The 16,513-nt window shown below is 37.1% G+C and overlaps 1 protein-coding gene across 2 annotated transcripts in view; it reads right to left on the reverse strand.

Moving 5' to 3' along the window:
- Positions 1-1,593: 1,593 nt before the first annotated feature.
- LOC132382492 (NAD(P) transhydrogenase, mitochondrial-like) overlaps positions 1,594-16,513 on the reverse strand; it is a 77,272-nt gene continuing 62,352 nt past the window's right edge. For both annotated transcript variants that reach the window (XM_059952742.1, XM_059952741.1), the window contains exons 21-22: positions 10,067-10,182; positions 1,594-3,832 (exon numbers count right to left, since the gene is read on the reverse strand). In XM_059952742.1, coding sequence (XP_059808725.1) covers positions 3,686-3,832; positions 10,067-10,182 — 263 coding nt within the window. In that variant the 3' untranslated portion in view covers positions 1,594-3,685. The remainder of the gene's footprint in view (positions 3,833-10,066; positions 10,183-16,513) is intronic.

The raw sequence follows: 16,513 nt of genomic DNA on the forward strand, positions 1-16,513 counted from the left end.
CCTTCATGCCCTGACCAAGACAGAATCTATCAACCAAGAGGCAAACTGAAGGGGTAGATAGTAATAAATTGGAATGTCCTGTAGTCCCATATATCTTCATTACCTGGAGGATCAGATACTTTGCTGGTCTTCCACATTGTCAAGTGGTCGCAGGTGGTATAATGCAGTGAGGCCAGACATCATCAGCACTCAAGATGAAAACGGAATAATTTTAAGTTTTTCTTTCTAAATGTCTTTCGTATTCAAACATTTAAAGCTATTAAACTTAAAAAATAGAAATTATTAAAGAAAACAAGGAATTAAAAATAATACTAAACAATCTGGCCTGTTCCCCTGTCCCCAAGACTAGAATCTCCTCTGAAATTGAGTCTCAGATGCTGAGGCAGGAAACACAGGGTGATCTTCCTAGGATTCAAGTGGCTGAGTGAACCCAAATGAGACTATGTCCACTGAAAGGGAAAGAACAATTAAATTAAGACAGGGGGTACATAAAACAAGTAAAGAGTTTAATTTTCAACTATCTCCAATGTAAAATTACAAAGGAATGGGACTTCACACCTTTCAAAGTGCCAGTGAGGTTGTTCAACAGTAAATAGAGGGTTGATCACATTGTTAGTAGTCTCGATCAACTTAAATAGCCACTTTGTGGCTTTTTATGTAATCGTGTTACCCATTTCATGTGTTCTAGTGCCAATTGTCTAATTGAGTCATTAAAATACCCTTAAAATTAGAAATCGAACAGCAGTGCAAGGAGCTTGTGTTTACACATTTGGAGACCAAAAATTATTTCATAATTTGAAGCAAAGGGCATGGACCTCATGCTCTTTCTGTGCTTCAGCACCAATTACAGCTCGGGCATCAGAGATCAGAGTTCAATTCCAATATCATGTGTAAGCTTATATATCCCTCCCTTTGAACATGTGGCTTCCTTCAGTGCTCTGGTTTTGTTCCACATTCCAGAAGACATATTGGTTAGAGGGTTAATTGGTCATTGTAAATTGTCCTGTGATTAGGCTAGGGTTAAATAGGTGAACTGCATGGCTCATTGGGCCAAAAGGGTCTGTTGTACACATCTAGCCCCCAATAAACAAATAAATCTCCAGTTCATGGATCAGATGCACACAAGTACAATATATACACCACCTCATAAACAACTCAAACCCTGCCTGATGAGGCTCCTCCTATCCAGTCTGGGGTAGTGCCCATACTGACCTCAATCTCCTCAGTACTGTTACAGAAAAGCCTCAATAAAGAAGCAGATGTCCTCATTAATCAATGAATTTTTTTTTTAGTAATGGTAAGCATCAATAGCCATACTGCTGTATTTAGCTACAAACTCCACGCCATTTTAAATTTAGACAGAATCCAATGCAAAGTAATTACATTGGTGACTTGGGGAATTAAACAATTTTGAACAACAAGGACCATCTGCTTGGCTCTGCATTGATGTCAGATTATGTTATTAGTCAAATTTAATCTTCTATTTAGCTTTTCATGAAATGAAACTCCTTTGAACTAAAATAATTTATCAAGCCTATTCATATTCCATAAGACTTTCTTAGGCTTATGGCATAATGATTACAATAGAAAATATTGACATTCAAGTTTTCTGTAATTAGCAGTTACTTAGTCACATTGAAAATACAACAGCATATTTTGAAAGTCTGTTCAAGGCATCCATTTACAATTAAGTGATTATTGTTACTTGTTCCAAAAGCCAACTTTTCTAAAATACAAATTTGTAGATTCATTTTTTAATTAGTTATTCTCAGCTTGAAATTGTTTTCCTACCCATCTAGTCACATAACATTCTGATTCTGCTAATATAGAGAACTATGTGTTCACAATTTTCTGTTAAAGGGTCCTCCTAAAATCACATACTTTCTCCTTCAGATGCTGTTGAAATCTCAACTTCATAATTTAAAATAAGTTAACAGCAATTTCATTATTTTCATACTACTAACATGAAGTTATAGCCACAGATAACATTGCTAATATCTACAAAGGAAGGTTTGCGACAATAAAATTCCTTTATATAATTTAGTCTCATGTTGTGATTTAACATTTGTTACTGAAATTTTGTACTTATTCAGAAACTTACATCAGATTTTGGCAGTCTTACCTCCTAGTGAATGTTAGCCATTGCTCAGTTGAAATAATTTTTGCTTCTTGAGTGCTTAGAGGGTAATTAAATCTCATTCCAGACACTGGAGTACAAAATGTAGGCCAACTTTCCAGTGCAGAAGTGGGAGACAGAAGTACTGCGAAATGTGCCAATATGCAAATAACATCATCTCAGGTGGATGTGAAAGATCCCATGACACTTTAATAAGGTGAAACAGATGAACCATCTCTGATACTGTGGCCAATGTTAAACTCTCAAATTGACATCACTAATGCAAAATTATCTGGACATGATCACATTACTGTTATGTATGAATTTGCTGTGAATATTCGAAATGGGTCTACATTCAAAAAGAATTTAAATGGCATTAATGCACTTTGAAGAATTTTGGGATCACTAAGATCTTTTATGAAAAGTTATCCTTGTAAACTAATTTGTTTGCATCACCAATTAAAGAGCTGGCATCTTCCTGTGGGATACCATCAATAGGCTGGTCACACAAGTGATGGTTGTTAATGTTGCTAATTTCTTTTTGCCGTAACCATTGAATTCCCTTCCTAGAATTCTTGCTTTGTCTGTAATCTTCACTCTCCCACTCATTACACATTCTTATCTTTTCCTTCATCATAGAGCATCTATTGCCTCCAACTCAAATGGGTATCCCGCTCTGGAATTTGTAAGAATCACAATTCTGAGGTGAATTTTTGCATAGGTGATAATCTTCATCTGAGGAGGTCACTACTTGTGTCACGAAAATAATTTCTCATTAAAATAGGAAGAGAATTTTCATTTTAGAGGGATGCAATTCTTTAGAATTCTCTATGCCAATTTTCATGGCTGACACAGACTACAGGGGGTTGTAGACAACAGGCAGATCAGACATGACTATACTGAATGACAGGTTTGTAGGGTGCTCAGTTAATGTTCTAATCTAAAAGACGACTCAATTCTGCTATGGATTTCATTCCTGATTTTTTGGGGAATAAAAAATGACTTTGAACTAAACAGTTAAATCCAACTATCTCAAACAAAACCATTAGGTTTGAAGCAGTTAGCAATTAAAGCAAATTCGTAAAGCTTTCTGATCAGCTTTGAAAATTTCTTTTCATTCACCCTCATTGTTTGTGTATTATTCCCCCCACCACCAAAAAAACTAAATAATTTGATTTTTTTAAAACAAAATCAAGAAATGAAAAATTCAAATGTGGAACAGAAATCCAATGGTACACCCTACTTGTTATAGAGTCAATGTCAAAGAAACAGGTCCTTCAACCTTCCTTATCCACACTAACCATCAAGCGCCCTTCCTTATTATGCCAGTATTTACTGATCAAATCTAGAATTAAACCATTGTGAGTTGGTGCAAGTTCCCTGACTGGAACTTACAGAAAAAAAGACAATTAAGATTAATAAGCAGATAACCTGAATGCAAATAATACAGTAAAATATTTATTTTCATATTTCCTCTGGATTATGCATTCCGTTTGTTCCTGTCATCCTCAAACTATAAAATTGTGGAAGTGAATTGATTTATTCAGCACAACATTTTTGTCTCAATGTTTAGCTTTCCATTTCCCGAATCTTGCCCTGCAGAGCGTCACATGTCTTCTTTGCATCACCGAGCAGCATTGAAGTGTTGGGTTTATAGAAAATGGGATTGTCAACTGCAGCGTAGCCAACTCCTAGAGTTCGCTTCATCACAATAACCTGTGAGAGGAGAGTTCAAAGTAAGTAGATCCAATTAAATGTCCATGCAGAAAAATCACACTTATATACAATCCCTTTGGCACCTGAGCATCTCTAATAAGAGCAGTTACCAGCTAATATTTGTCACTTTATTAGTAGTGCTTCTGTTGTCATAATCCAGAGATTTTACATCAAAGGACTATCAGAATATGTAATTAGAAATTAACCAGTATAGGGCTCCTATTATGACCATTTTCAGACTATTTCAGGTTACTTTAGAGATTCAACCTGGTATACCCTAGAGTATTTCACCCATTCAAACCTTTTATAACATGTACGTCAGGCACATACAGAGTGAAATGAAAGGAACGCTGCCCAGGGTCAAAATAAGCTGCAGGGAGTGGTAATCTTAGCTTCATCATGGGCACTAGCTTCTGAAGTATCCAGGACACCTTCAAGGAGTGATGCCTCAAAGAGGCAGTATCCATTATTAAGGGCCCCCATCACCCAGGACATGTCCTGTTCTCATTGCTACCATCAAGAAGGAGATACAGGAGCCTGATGGCACACACTCAATGATTCAGGAATAGCTTCTTCCGCTCTGCCATCCGATTTCTGAATGGACATTGAATCCATGAACACTACCTCTACTTTTTTTTTTAAACTTTTGCAACATTTATTTAAAACTGTGATATCTGATTCACCTGCAGCATTAAATTCCTGGGTGTCACTATCTCAAGAGGACCTGTACTGGACCAATCATATAAGTATTATTGCGAAGAAATTACAACGGAACCTCTATTTCCACAGGAGTCTGGAGGATTGGATGTCATCAAAAGCCTTGGCAAACTTCTATAGATGTGTAGTGGGAAGTGTGCTGACTGGCTGCATTATGGCCTGGTATGGGAACACCAATCCTTTTGAGTGGAAAATCCTACAGATGGTAGTGGATTTGGTCCAGTACATCACAGGTAAAACCCTCAAACCATTGAGCACATCTACATAAAATGTTGCCAAAGAAAAGCAGCATCCATCAAGGATCCTCAGCACCCAGGTAATGCTCTTTTCTCACTGTTGCTATCAGGTAGCAGGTATACGAGGGGTGATTGATATGTTTGTGGCCTAAGGTAGAAGGGGTCAATTTTAGAAAACCTGGCACATTTATTTTTCAACATAGTCCCCTCCTACATTTACACTTAGTCCAGCAGTCATGGAGCATATGGATCTTGGACCTCCAGAAAGTGTCCACAGATGGGTGATTGATAATTTCGTGGCCTAAGGTAGAAGGAGATGAGTTATACTGCTCTCGTTACATGCAGGTCAACGCTTTGAGTGATTATGCAGAAAGTTCGAAGTTAATAACTCATCTCTTTCTACCTTAGGCCACAAACTTATCAATCACCCCTCGACCATCTGGCTCCTGAACAAAGGGGATAACTATACTCACTTAAGGACTCTGTTATATTGCTCTTTCACCCTCGTTATTCATTGCTATTTATTTATATCTGCACTTGCATAGTTTGTTTACAGTTACAGTTCTATAGATTTACAAAGTAGGCCCACAGAAAAAGAATCTCAGGTGGCATGTTATGTACTCTGATAATATATTTTACTTTAAACTTTGTACTTTAAGAGTATTGAAATAGAATCACATAAAAGGAACAGACTCTCTGACCAATACCCTTAACATATGCTTGTATGACCAAAAGTGAAATAAGATTTTTCATTCTCACCAACATTACACAAATTACATTTTCTTCTGAAATACCCAATACAAATTCTCCAAATTTCTCACAAACTCATTTGGGGCAATGGGAAAAATTTTGAAGAATTTTGCAAATTCTCTGGGTACAGTCCCCAGGTATAGAATAATCAACTTAGTTTCATTAAAAAAAATGATTTCCAAATTACATGCGCCAAGAAGGGCTAAGGATGGAGCAAAATGGGGCCAGATGAGAATTTCAATAATGTGATTCTGACTGGTGGTATATTATCAATCTTTTCTTAGTTAATGTCAAAAACTGAAAATCCAGCACTGATGTCATGGGTAATACCCTTGAGGTTTGTTAATATACTTTGTTGGAGTAGAGAGGAGTGTCACATTGTTTAATACTATATCCACCTCAAGAGTACTCAACACTGATGCTAGATGCCAGAAATACAAAGAAATTACATTTTCCAGTACTTATATGCCTGATTATACCTGATCCCACTGGATATTTTGTCAATAAGAGAAAAATATACACACTATTTCCAAGAATCTACTCCAACTGTTATAATACTTTTTTGTATATTTACCTTTTATTAAAAGATGTTATGCTTGGATAAAACACGTAATGCTTCTAATTCACATAAAATTCAACTTATTATCCTAATAATTAGAAGAATTAAAGCAGGAAAGAAGAAAAATAACTTTCACTCAGAATATGACAGGGGCAGCAACTCTCCTCACATTTAAATACCAGTTCTATGTATAATTATGGTTGTAATCCACGATCTATAACGTGCTATAGGTGGGATTGGGCTGGTGGCTCCATTTCAATGGGCAGAGACACCTTAAGCTAAAATCTCCATTCCTTTCATAAATGCCCAGGGTGTGTGTTCTTTTTTTAAAGTTCTTTTACATTAAGTAAATACAAAGCAATAGAAACTATCTTGTTTTGTCAAATTTAAGGATCTGATTTTTTCTGTATTTGACCAGTATTAGCATGGCAGGGCAAGGATGGCAACGAAGCTCAGGAATTATAATAGTAATGATGTCCCCACTCCAAATGATTCATATTAGAAGTTTTAAAAAATCTGTGAAAATCCACTCAGTATGATTGATCAGCCCTAATGATCTTAAGACAGGGGAGTGGCATGAGTTTGGGATACTTTCTGTTGTGTTTTGAAATTAATTTTGTCAGAGTTGTTGGAATTTTTGTGCTAAGGAATATAAAACCATAAGACATAACCTCCTTTATTTTTTGCCTCTTTCATCAAAACTTATTTGTCCAGATTAAAAAGCCTTTCCAGATGAAAAACACGAGTTACAGAGTTCGTTACACAATTAAACTTTGAGAAGATATATTCAGCAATAATAAAAACAATGATTTGAGATGCAAATTTCATCTGTATCCCAACAAAATTTCCAACTGGGAGTTTACAGTGGATAGCTATGGCTTCAATTCTGTTCTTTTTTTATTCAAAGTATATTTATTATCAAAGTATGTACGCATGATGAAACCTTGAGATTCATCTCCTAACAGGCAGCCACAAAACAAAGGCATCCAAAAGAACCCATAAAAGACCCGGGAATACCCGATGTGTAGAGGAAAAACAAATCATGCAGACAGTAACCGCAAACAAATAGCATAAAGAACTGGTCCATTAAGAGAATCCCATGTATAGTTCAGCGCAGAGCCGAGTAAACCTCGTGGAGCAGCAATCTGAATCGGCCCGTCCCTTGGACCCCAAAACGCTGACCTATCAATCTGGCTCGGTGCCCATATCAACGTCTAAATACTGGGTTCTATTGCCACGATACTCTTTGCCCATCAAGGGCTGGGTAGTGAACTTCCTTTAGTGACATAAGAAAAAAGGCACCTTTCCAACATTTATTGATATATCTTGTTCAAATGGATTTTGTTTGTGTGATTGAATTTGGTACTTTTTCACTGGGATAGCTTGGGTTCAAGCATCAGCGATTTGGATTTCATGTGCCTGTAATACCGCAGAGCTGCACCCTAGTGTAGTGTTAGGACAATGCTTTACAGTACCAGTAACCCGGGTTCACTTTCTGCCGATACCTGCAAGAAGCTTATATGTCTCCCCGTGACCATGTGGATTTCCTCCAGGTGCTCCAGTTTCCTCCCACAGACCAAAGACCTACTGGTCAGTAGGTTCATTGGGTCATTGTAAGTTGTCCTGTGATTACGCTCACATGAAATTGGAAGGATTACTGGGCATCGTGGCTCCAAGGGCCAGAAGGCCTACTCTGCACCATATCTCAATAAATAAATGATAAAGAAATAAACTGCTGTGTCCAGATACCTGAGGAAGAGGCCCCTAAATCCAATGAAACAGAAACCCGTAATGTAATAGTAGCTCATACCTTGCCTCTTTAATGGCATTGGAAGAAAAAATCCTCTGTCATAACCACAAGAGGAAACTGATCGAAGTTTTTGGAATTTTGCATGTGTCCAATAAAATGGGAAAACTCAGTTAGTTGCCTTGGCTATTCTAACAGCATCTCTCAATCTGTAACCTGGCTAACCTTAATAATGGCAGAAGGCATATTGGAGCAGCCTGCCATACAAGTACCCCTCCAAGTTACACAACGATCTGGCTATTAATAAATGACCATTCCTGTGGAGCTGCTGCATCTAACCTCAACAACAAAATGCAGCACTTCAGTGCAGGTTCATACTGTCTTCAATGAGGGACAGGAAATGAATGCAAGGCTCAATAAAGATGTCCAGAAACCAACTGAGTAAAGAAAAATCCATACATTACTGATTATAGGACAGGATTCTCCAAACAGTCTCTGGAAATTGAGCAAACTGATGAAAACTATTCATAAGCTATGCTTGCCAAACAAAAATATTACGCTTTAATGTGAGAATGTACGATGCACTCCAGAATTAGCTAACTCTTGGCCCAAGAGGACTAATTCATGTGTGCAAACTGTAATTTCCTGAAATGAATAACTCTAAATTTAAAGACCTGTGAAGTTTTTATTTCACTTAGAGATACAGCACGGTAATGCAGTCTTCCGGCCCAATGATGTCACGACACCTAATTACACCAATGTGACTAACCAACCTACCAAACTATGTCATTGGAATGTGGGAGGAAACCAGAGGACCCACGGGAAATCCACATGGTCACGGGGAGAACGTACAACTCCTTACACAAAGCAGCAGAATCGTACTTGGGTTATTGGCGTTGTAACAGAATTATGCTAACCACTAAGCTATCGTGCTGCCCCATGAAGATACCATGCTGCCCTATCTTAAATGTTTTAGTTGCTCAAAATGTTCTTCATCTTTTACTGCAATCACCCACATTACAATCTGCACCTTTTAAAATACAAGCAAAGATGTTTTTACTTCCTGGTGTGCTGTCTCAAAGTATTCTTGAATGAGCATCGTTGATCAGCCAGTGTGTTGGAGGCCAGACATCACCCTGAAAGTGATGCCTCACAGCAAGTAACTTCCGAAAAGATAAAATCCACACCACAAAGATTGCAAGATATTTTTGGCCAGTTCTGTTCAGGGTTGGAACAGGAAAAGTACATGCAAGTACAGGATCATAAGCACAAGATGTTGGAAATCTTGAGCATCCACTCGTGTTGTGATTTAAAAAAAAACTTCAAAGGAAAACATGATATGGCGGGCGATGGTTCAGGTCCTAGGATGGAACTAAGAAGACTAACAGTTTTGCATGGACTAGATGGGCTGAAGGGTCCGTTTCTCTGTGCTGTAGAAGATTTAGCAGAAAGTGAAAAATACCTTCAGCAAATAAAAATTAAGACTTCACAGTTCTTTATATTCAAAATATTTATTTCAGGGAATTACAATCTACATTATGAATTAGCCTTTCTGGGCCAAGATGTGTCACACAAGTACAGAGCCACTGACCTAGATTTTATTTTGCTCTTCACTGTAAAGTCCAGGCCAGTGACTCTGTATCTGCCCGAACACAGATTCCATAAAATGTCCCAATCATTCTTTTCACTTCCACTGATGCAAATAGAAAGTGTTGCAAATGAAGAATACATTCAGTCAAACACTGCGGGTTTCTTTTTGAAAAACTAGATCACAAGATTTGACTTCAAAACCCCAATTGCAGTCCAAAGGACAGTGATTAAGGACACTGACTTGGTTTATATACTAAAGAAATACTGTAGCTGTTCTCTTCAAGATGATGCAATTCAGGATCTCCACTTCTTTGTTTACTCCAAGTCCATCACGATATTGAAAACAGACTTTCAATAACATTCCCAAGAAGTAATCTTAGATTTCCTTAAATATGTGTATACCTTATTGATAGTAAACAGCATTTTTACACGAAATATTGTGCTTGGCTCCAAGTTATGATTGGCACAGGAGTCCAAATCTCCTACTTGTTTTTTTATATATAAATATATAACAAACATAGGTCATTCCAATTTGTTCCACCAAACTGGATGAGTGATTTACTTTGCATAGGATGAAGTACTCAGTACTGCTTGAAACATTCGACTGGAAAAGGTACTTTTACATTTGTGCTCACCTGCTTAGATTTCCAGACCTCCAAAACTGGCATGCCAGCAATTATCGAATTAGGATCTTCCTGTGCTGCTGAATTCACAGTGTCATTGGCACCAATAACCAGAACTAAATCAGTTTCTAGGAAAAAAGAAAACAAAAGTCTGATATCATTCCTTTGCTGCTGAAGACATTTTTTTATTTATAAATAAGACAGCTTAAATTTATCATTTTGGTAACTCAAGCCCATTTGTTTCACAAGAGTACTGACAGAATGCAGACACAGTTCAAGTCAAATGAGTGCCTGGTGTAATAAATACCACAGACAAGACCATATGGACTTTGTATCAATCATTGAACCTGCCTTATTTACACTCAGTCATCTTAAATCTCAAATATGAGTTTAGCCTTTAGGGAGATTCTGTCATTACTTCATCCCAGAGAAATCAAGTTGGTTAACTGCAGTCGTCATTCCATGTAGCAAAGCTTATTCTCGGAAAGACGAAAACTATTGAGGCAGCACCAAAGAGCTTTAGAAAAACTGGAGTCAAAGGAGTTAATTAATAAACACTCCAGTGACTGGATTAAGACTAGATGCAAGGAAAGATTGCTGTGGTCATGAGGGAACACACATCAAAGACAGCCCAAGGAGATTACGGTGCAGATTTCTCAATCTCATTGCAAAATAGAAATTAATTCCTTTATTAACAACCCACACATAGTAATAACTTGAAGAGTTAGGCTATTTACTGGATATGTGAAATTGCTCTCATCTTCATAACTCCCAAGATAACAAAGCAACTCATACTAGCCTACAGAGCTTGGCTTTCCAATGGCTGGCAAAATTTGAGGGACTCAAGCTTCCACCATCTACCAGCATCACTTTTAGAATATTTATCTGAGACCAAGATGATCCTAGCTATGACAATGTTTGAAGAACTCAAAACTCCATCCAGGACCATGTATTCAATTAGTTAAATAACAGTTCACTTATGTGTTTTAAATTGCACTTTCCTCACTTGCAACAACAGGTGCAAAAAAACCCATCATATTCACATATACCTCTCCAATGAGTTTATATTATTGACCTTCATTGTGCCTGGGTAAATACCCTGGAAGCTCCTAATATTACTGAAGCATAGTCATTATAAAAGCTGGAGTACATCAAGACAATTAATATTTTAAAATCCCATGTTTCATAATCAAAGATTTCTTCCAAATAATCACAAGTCTACAGGCATCATCTTCAGTTACTGTCACAAGCTCTGTACACCAATCATGATAATCCACTATTTCCATTGCACTCAATGGTCAATGTCCAAGCTGATCCAGGCAATTTACGGTTTTACCATCCTAATTTTACCTTCACTCCCATCCATGCATCACCTCTGATTCTCCAGAACTGTGCAAGAACTTAAACATTTTTGTAGCATCATTAAACAGACAAAGGTATGTGCTAAACTGGGGAAAGCAGGGAGGGAGGGAGAGAGTTAGGCCTCCCTTGTTGCACATCTCCTATCAGAGTACTCAGACCAGTCCACAACAATGGCCATTGCTCCCAATCCACCTGCTGCTCAAATACTTGACTTGGTTGCTTTCGGTTTCAGCTATTCCAATGCACTTGTGTTTTGTCTCACCAATTTCATATATAACATTAAAACCTCATAATACGGCACACTTAGACATTGGTGGTGCCAGATTAGTGGATTTTCTAAACTGTTTGATGATATTTTTATTTATATCTCAATGTTTTCATTCACTTTTGTTTTTAAGTGTTAAAAAAGATGTAATAGTCATCTAATGAACAAAGTTAAGCTGAAAGAGAATCAAGAACCAGAGGTTCAGGGCAGAGAGGAGGTGGGGAACCTGATTAACATTGGCAAGTGACCAAGATACTGATCCAACAACATTTCCAGTTATTCAAATGATGGATTATTGTAAGTTTACCATATTTCAGTGTGCCATGGTAGACTATTTTCCAGTCCACATTGCACAAACATTACCCGTTTTAAAACTTATAGCCAAAGTTATACAGCATGGAAACAGGCCTTTCGGCCCAACTTGTCAATGCTAACCAAAGTGCATTCCTGCACTAATCGCACTTGTCTGTACTTGGCCCATATCCCTCCAATCTTTCCTATTTAAGAACTTGTCCAAACCGCTTCAAAATGCTGCAAGTACCTACCTCTTGTGCTTCAGCTGGTGGTTCATTCCCCATACAATGTGTGGAAACACCTCTCCAGTCCCCTTGAAATCTTTCCCCTTCACCTTAACCAATGCTGACTAGTTTTAGACTCCCCTTGCTGGGCCACGACCATTCACCTTACTGATGCTCCTCGTCATTTTATAAATTCACTACTCAGCCCCTTTCACTCCAGGAAAACAGCACTGGCCTATCCAGACTCTCCTTGTAAATCAGTATTTTCCACACCCTCTTGGAGTAAGTCACATTTTTCTTGTATGGTGACCAGAACATCACACGATATTCTTTGAATATATGACCGCAACATGATGTCCCAACTCTTGTACATAGTGCCCTGTCCAGTGAAGGTAAGCATGCAATATAACATCTGGTCCATCTAAGTCTCCACTTTCAGGGAGTTATGTACTTGTATCCCACATTTTCTTTGTTCTACAACACTCCACGGAGTTCTTCATTTACTGTACATGTCCTGCCCAAATGCATAATTTCACACTTGTCTAGGTTAAATTCCGTTTGCCATTCCTTTGCTCATTTTTCCCATTTGAATCTGAGACAATCTTCACAATCCACTCCATAACCAATTTTGGTGTCATCCGCAAACTTACTAACCACATTACCTCAGTCAATCATTGATACGTTGGACAAACAGCAGTAATCCCCGTAGCACATCACTGCTCACACGCCTTTTATTTGAAAATCAACCCCCCATCCATCTACCACTCTTTGCCTTTCGCACCAAACCAATCTTGCACCTAACTGGCCAGCTCACCCTGGATCCTGTGTAATCTCACTTCCTGGACCAGTCTACTCTGTGGAACTTTGTTAAGAGTCTCACTAAAGTCCAAGTGTACTAATGCCTATTGCCATGAACTCGATCTTCTTGGTATTCTCTTTTATAAAGAACCCAATTAAATTCATGAGATGTGAATTCCAAGCACAAAACCATGCTGACTATCCCTAATCATTTTTTTTTCCAATTCCAAACAGAATCTCTCTCTCTCAGACTATGCTAGCCATGACCATGACACCTCAATAAGTTAATTTCCACCACAAATCCTACGTGTCAGATTTACTGCTACATAAGTAGTACCCTTCTCCAACTGAAATGAGTGGAAGACAGCTGGCTCCTGAGTGCCTGCTAAAGAAATGGACACTTGCTTGAGAATGATACAAGTTAACTTGCTTCTAGATTTTCTCATCCTTCCCAGCCTTACAAGGAAGTAATCTGCATCCACACAATACTTCGCAGAAGGGGGGGTGGTGTTTCAAGATGGCGACATAGACATCTGCCTTTTAGGCGCTCTTTATGTTTTAAGCTATAATCACCCTTTAATCAAATCTTTTCGTACCTAACTACATGGGTTGATATTTACGATTTATTTCTTTTTTAAAATAATACGATTTAATTTTTTCAAACTTAAAATGTCTGTACCTAAGAAATCGTCTAAAGACCCTATATCTCTCGATGCAATCTCCAGTCTTCTGGATACTAAACTTGCAAGTTTGGAAAATAAACTTACTGCGAAAATGTCTGAGCTTGAAGATGTTGTTAATCATTTGATACCAAGCTTCAATCGCTGGCAGCAGATATTGAACGGCATGAAGAAAAGCTTGCGGCTCTTGACAAGATAATTTGTGAAAAAATACGTACAATCGAAACTTTGGAGGAGAAGGTACGGTCGACCGCTAAAATAGTGGAGCAGAATAAGTTTAAAATCACCGATCTTGAAAACCGATCTCGCAGACAGAACTTGCGTATTATTGGATTTCCCGAAAATGTTGAGTCTGGTGACTTAACTGAATATTTCTCTAACTTATTGTGGGAAATTTTTGGCGAGGACGCTTTGTGAGTTAAACCTACTATTGACCGTGCCCACAGAGTTCCGAGATTTTCGGCTGCGAGAGACAAGCCACGAGCTGTGATTGTCCGTCTCCATTATCCTCGGGTGAAAGAGCTTTTAATTCGATTAGCTCGTCAGAAAGGTATGATTTCTCACAAAAACAACAAGTTTCGTATTGTGGAGGACTATTCATTCGAGGTGATGAGGGCGAGAATCGCTTTCAAACCAGTGATGGCAGAGATTCATTCGATTGGTCTTAAACAAGCTTTAAGATACCCAGCGAATCTCAGAATTACATTGAGTGATGACAGTCAGCGTTTCTTTAATACTTCGGAAGAAGCGAAGAAATTAGTTGAAGAATATCGGTCTTCTAGTACAAGTTGAACTATGCATTATGTTGAAGAAGAATTTTTGGAGAGAAGACGCCATTCCGCTTTTAGGCTCTAACTTATGAAGCTGCGGTATAGCTTTTTACTTTGGTCTGTAGACCTGGTTTTTTTTTTTATTATCATGATTTACAGATGCTCTTTTAATTTTACTATAATGTTTTTTTAATTAAGTTTTTTTTTCCTCTGGATTAGATATACACGTTAAGATTTTGTAATAATGATTTATTTTTTAAGATGTCGTTTCTTTTTCCCATAAGACTTTGCTTTCCGTAAGCGTTTATTTGCCTGTATTTGAGAATGGGACAAATGTCTTGAATTTTTGGACCTTTTTTTTATATATATTGTAGTGGTTATTGAATCCTTTTTTAATCTTATTTTGATGACTTTTTTTAAAAAAAAAGATTGGCAAATTTACATTTATATTCTGTAATATGGTCCTTTCAAAATGTTGTTTCTTCTTCCCATAAGTCTCTGTTTTTGAAACGTCATTTTCTTATATTTGAATATGGAATCTTTTTTTAAAAGGCATATTACACTACTTTAAATTTCAATGGTTATCCTTTTTTTTATTAATGATTTTTTGCTTTTTTATATTATTTTTTCATTTTGATTGATATATATTCTTTCTTTTTACAACCCTGTATTTATATCTGGGTGTTATATAGTTTCTCTTTTCTTTCTTTTCATGAAGTTGCCATCTTGAAAATGGGGGTAATATTAGTATTAGTTTGTGCGCCTGCCGCTTGGCTCTTTTTCGAGGGGTTGGGGGAGGGGGTAGGGATCTTTTTTCACGCTTTTGCTTTTTATTTTTTTGCTTTTAGTTTATGGGCCGACTTTAAATTATTAATATTGTTATGTTCTCCGGTTGCTCCTGAATCATTTTTCCTTCTTCCTGAATTATGGGTTATGTGTCTTTTTAACCTTTTATGATATACACAACTAATATTGGCATGATGGATAAGTCTATTAACTTTATCTCTTGGAATACTAATGGTTTAAATCATCCGATTAAACGTAAAAAAATATTTAAAGTATTCCATAGACTAAACGCTAATATTATTTTTGCACAGGAGACCCATATTAGGAGGGAGGATAATCAACGTTTTTTTAGGTTCTGGAAGGGTCAACAATTTCACTCGAATTGTACCGCCAAAATTAGGGGTGTGTCTATTTTTATAGACCCCTCAATTTCGTTTACGCATCATGAAATTATTTCTGATCCACAGGGCAGATTTTTGTTGATAACTGGTTCACTTTTTAATCGAAAAGTGGTTCTAGTTAATATTTATGCTCCAAACTTTGACTGCCCTGAATTTTTTAAACGTTTATTTACTTCCCTTCCTAATCTAAATGAATATATGTTGATAATGGGTGGAGATTTCAATTGTTGTTTGAATCCTTCGATGGATAGATCTAAACCTATCCGAATTCTTCCGAATAGATCAGCCTTACTTATTAATTCTTTTATGGTTGATTCAGGAATTACTGAAATATGGCGGTTTTTGAACCCTAAAGATAAAGAATTTTCATTTTTTTCACATGTATATCACAGTTATTCTAGAATTGATTATTTCCTTATTGATCATCGTTTATTAACGGATGTTACTGATTGTAAATTCTATTACTATTTCGGATCATGCACCTTTGAAGATATCTATCAAGATTTCGGACTTTTCCAATAATACTAGATCTTGGAGACTTAACGCTACTTTGCTTCAAGACCCAGAATTTATCACCTACATAAAACAGCAAATTGACTTGTTTTTCTCAACAAACTATACTGAAGAGATTGACAGAGGAATACTTTGGGACTCTTTTAAGGCTTTTATCCGTGGACAAATTATCTCATATTCCGTTGGTAAAAGAAAACAAAGATATTTAGATATTGCTTTATTAGTGGATAAAATTAAAGAAATTGAGATTTATTCCGTGACTCCTACCAAAGAACTTTATAAGAAGAGAGTTGAGCTTCAAATGGAGCATAGCTTATTATTATCTTCTTCAATTGAGAATCAATTAATTAGGACCAGGGCTCAATT

The sequence above is a fragment of the Hypanus sabinus genome, chromosome 28 (assembly GCF_030144855.1).
Source record: "Hypanus sabinus isolate sHypSab1 chromosome 28, sHypSab1.hap1, whole genome shotgun sequence".
Lineage (NCBI taxonomy): Eukaryota > Metazoa > Chordata > Chondrichthyes > Myliobatiformes > Dasyatidae > Hypanus > Hypanus sabinus.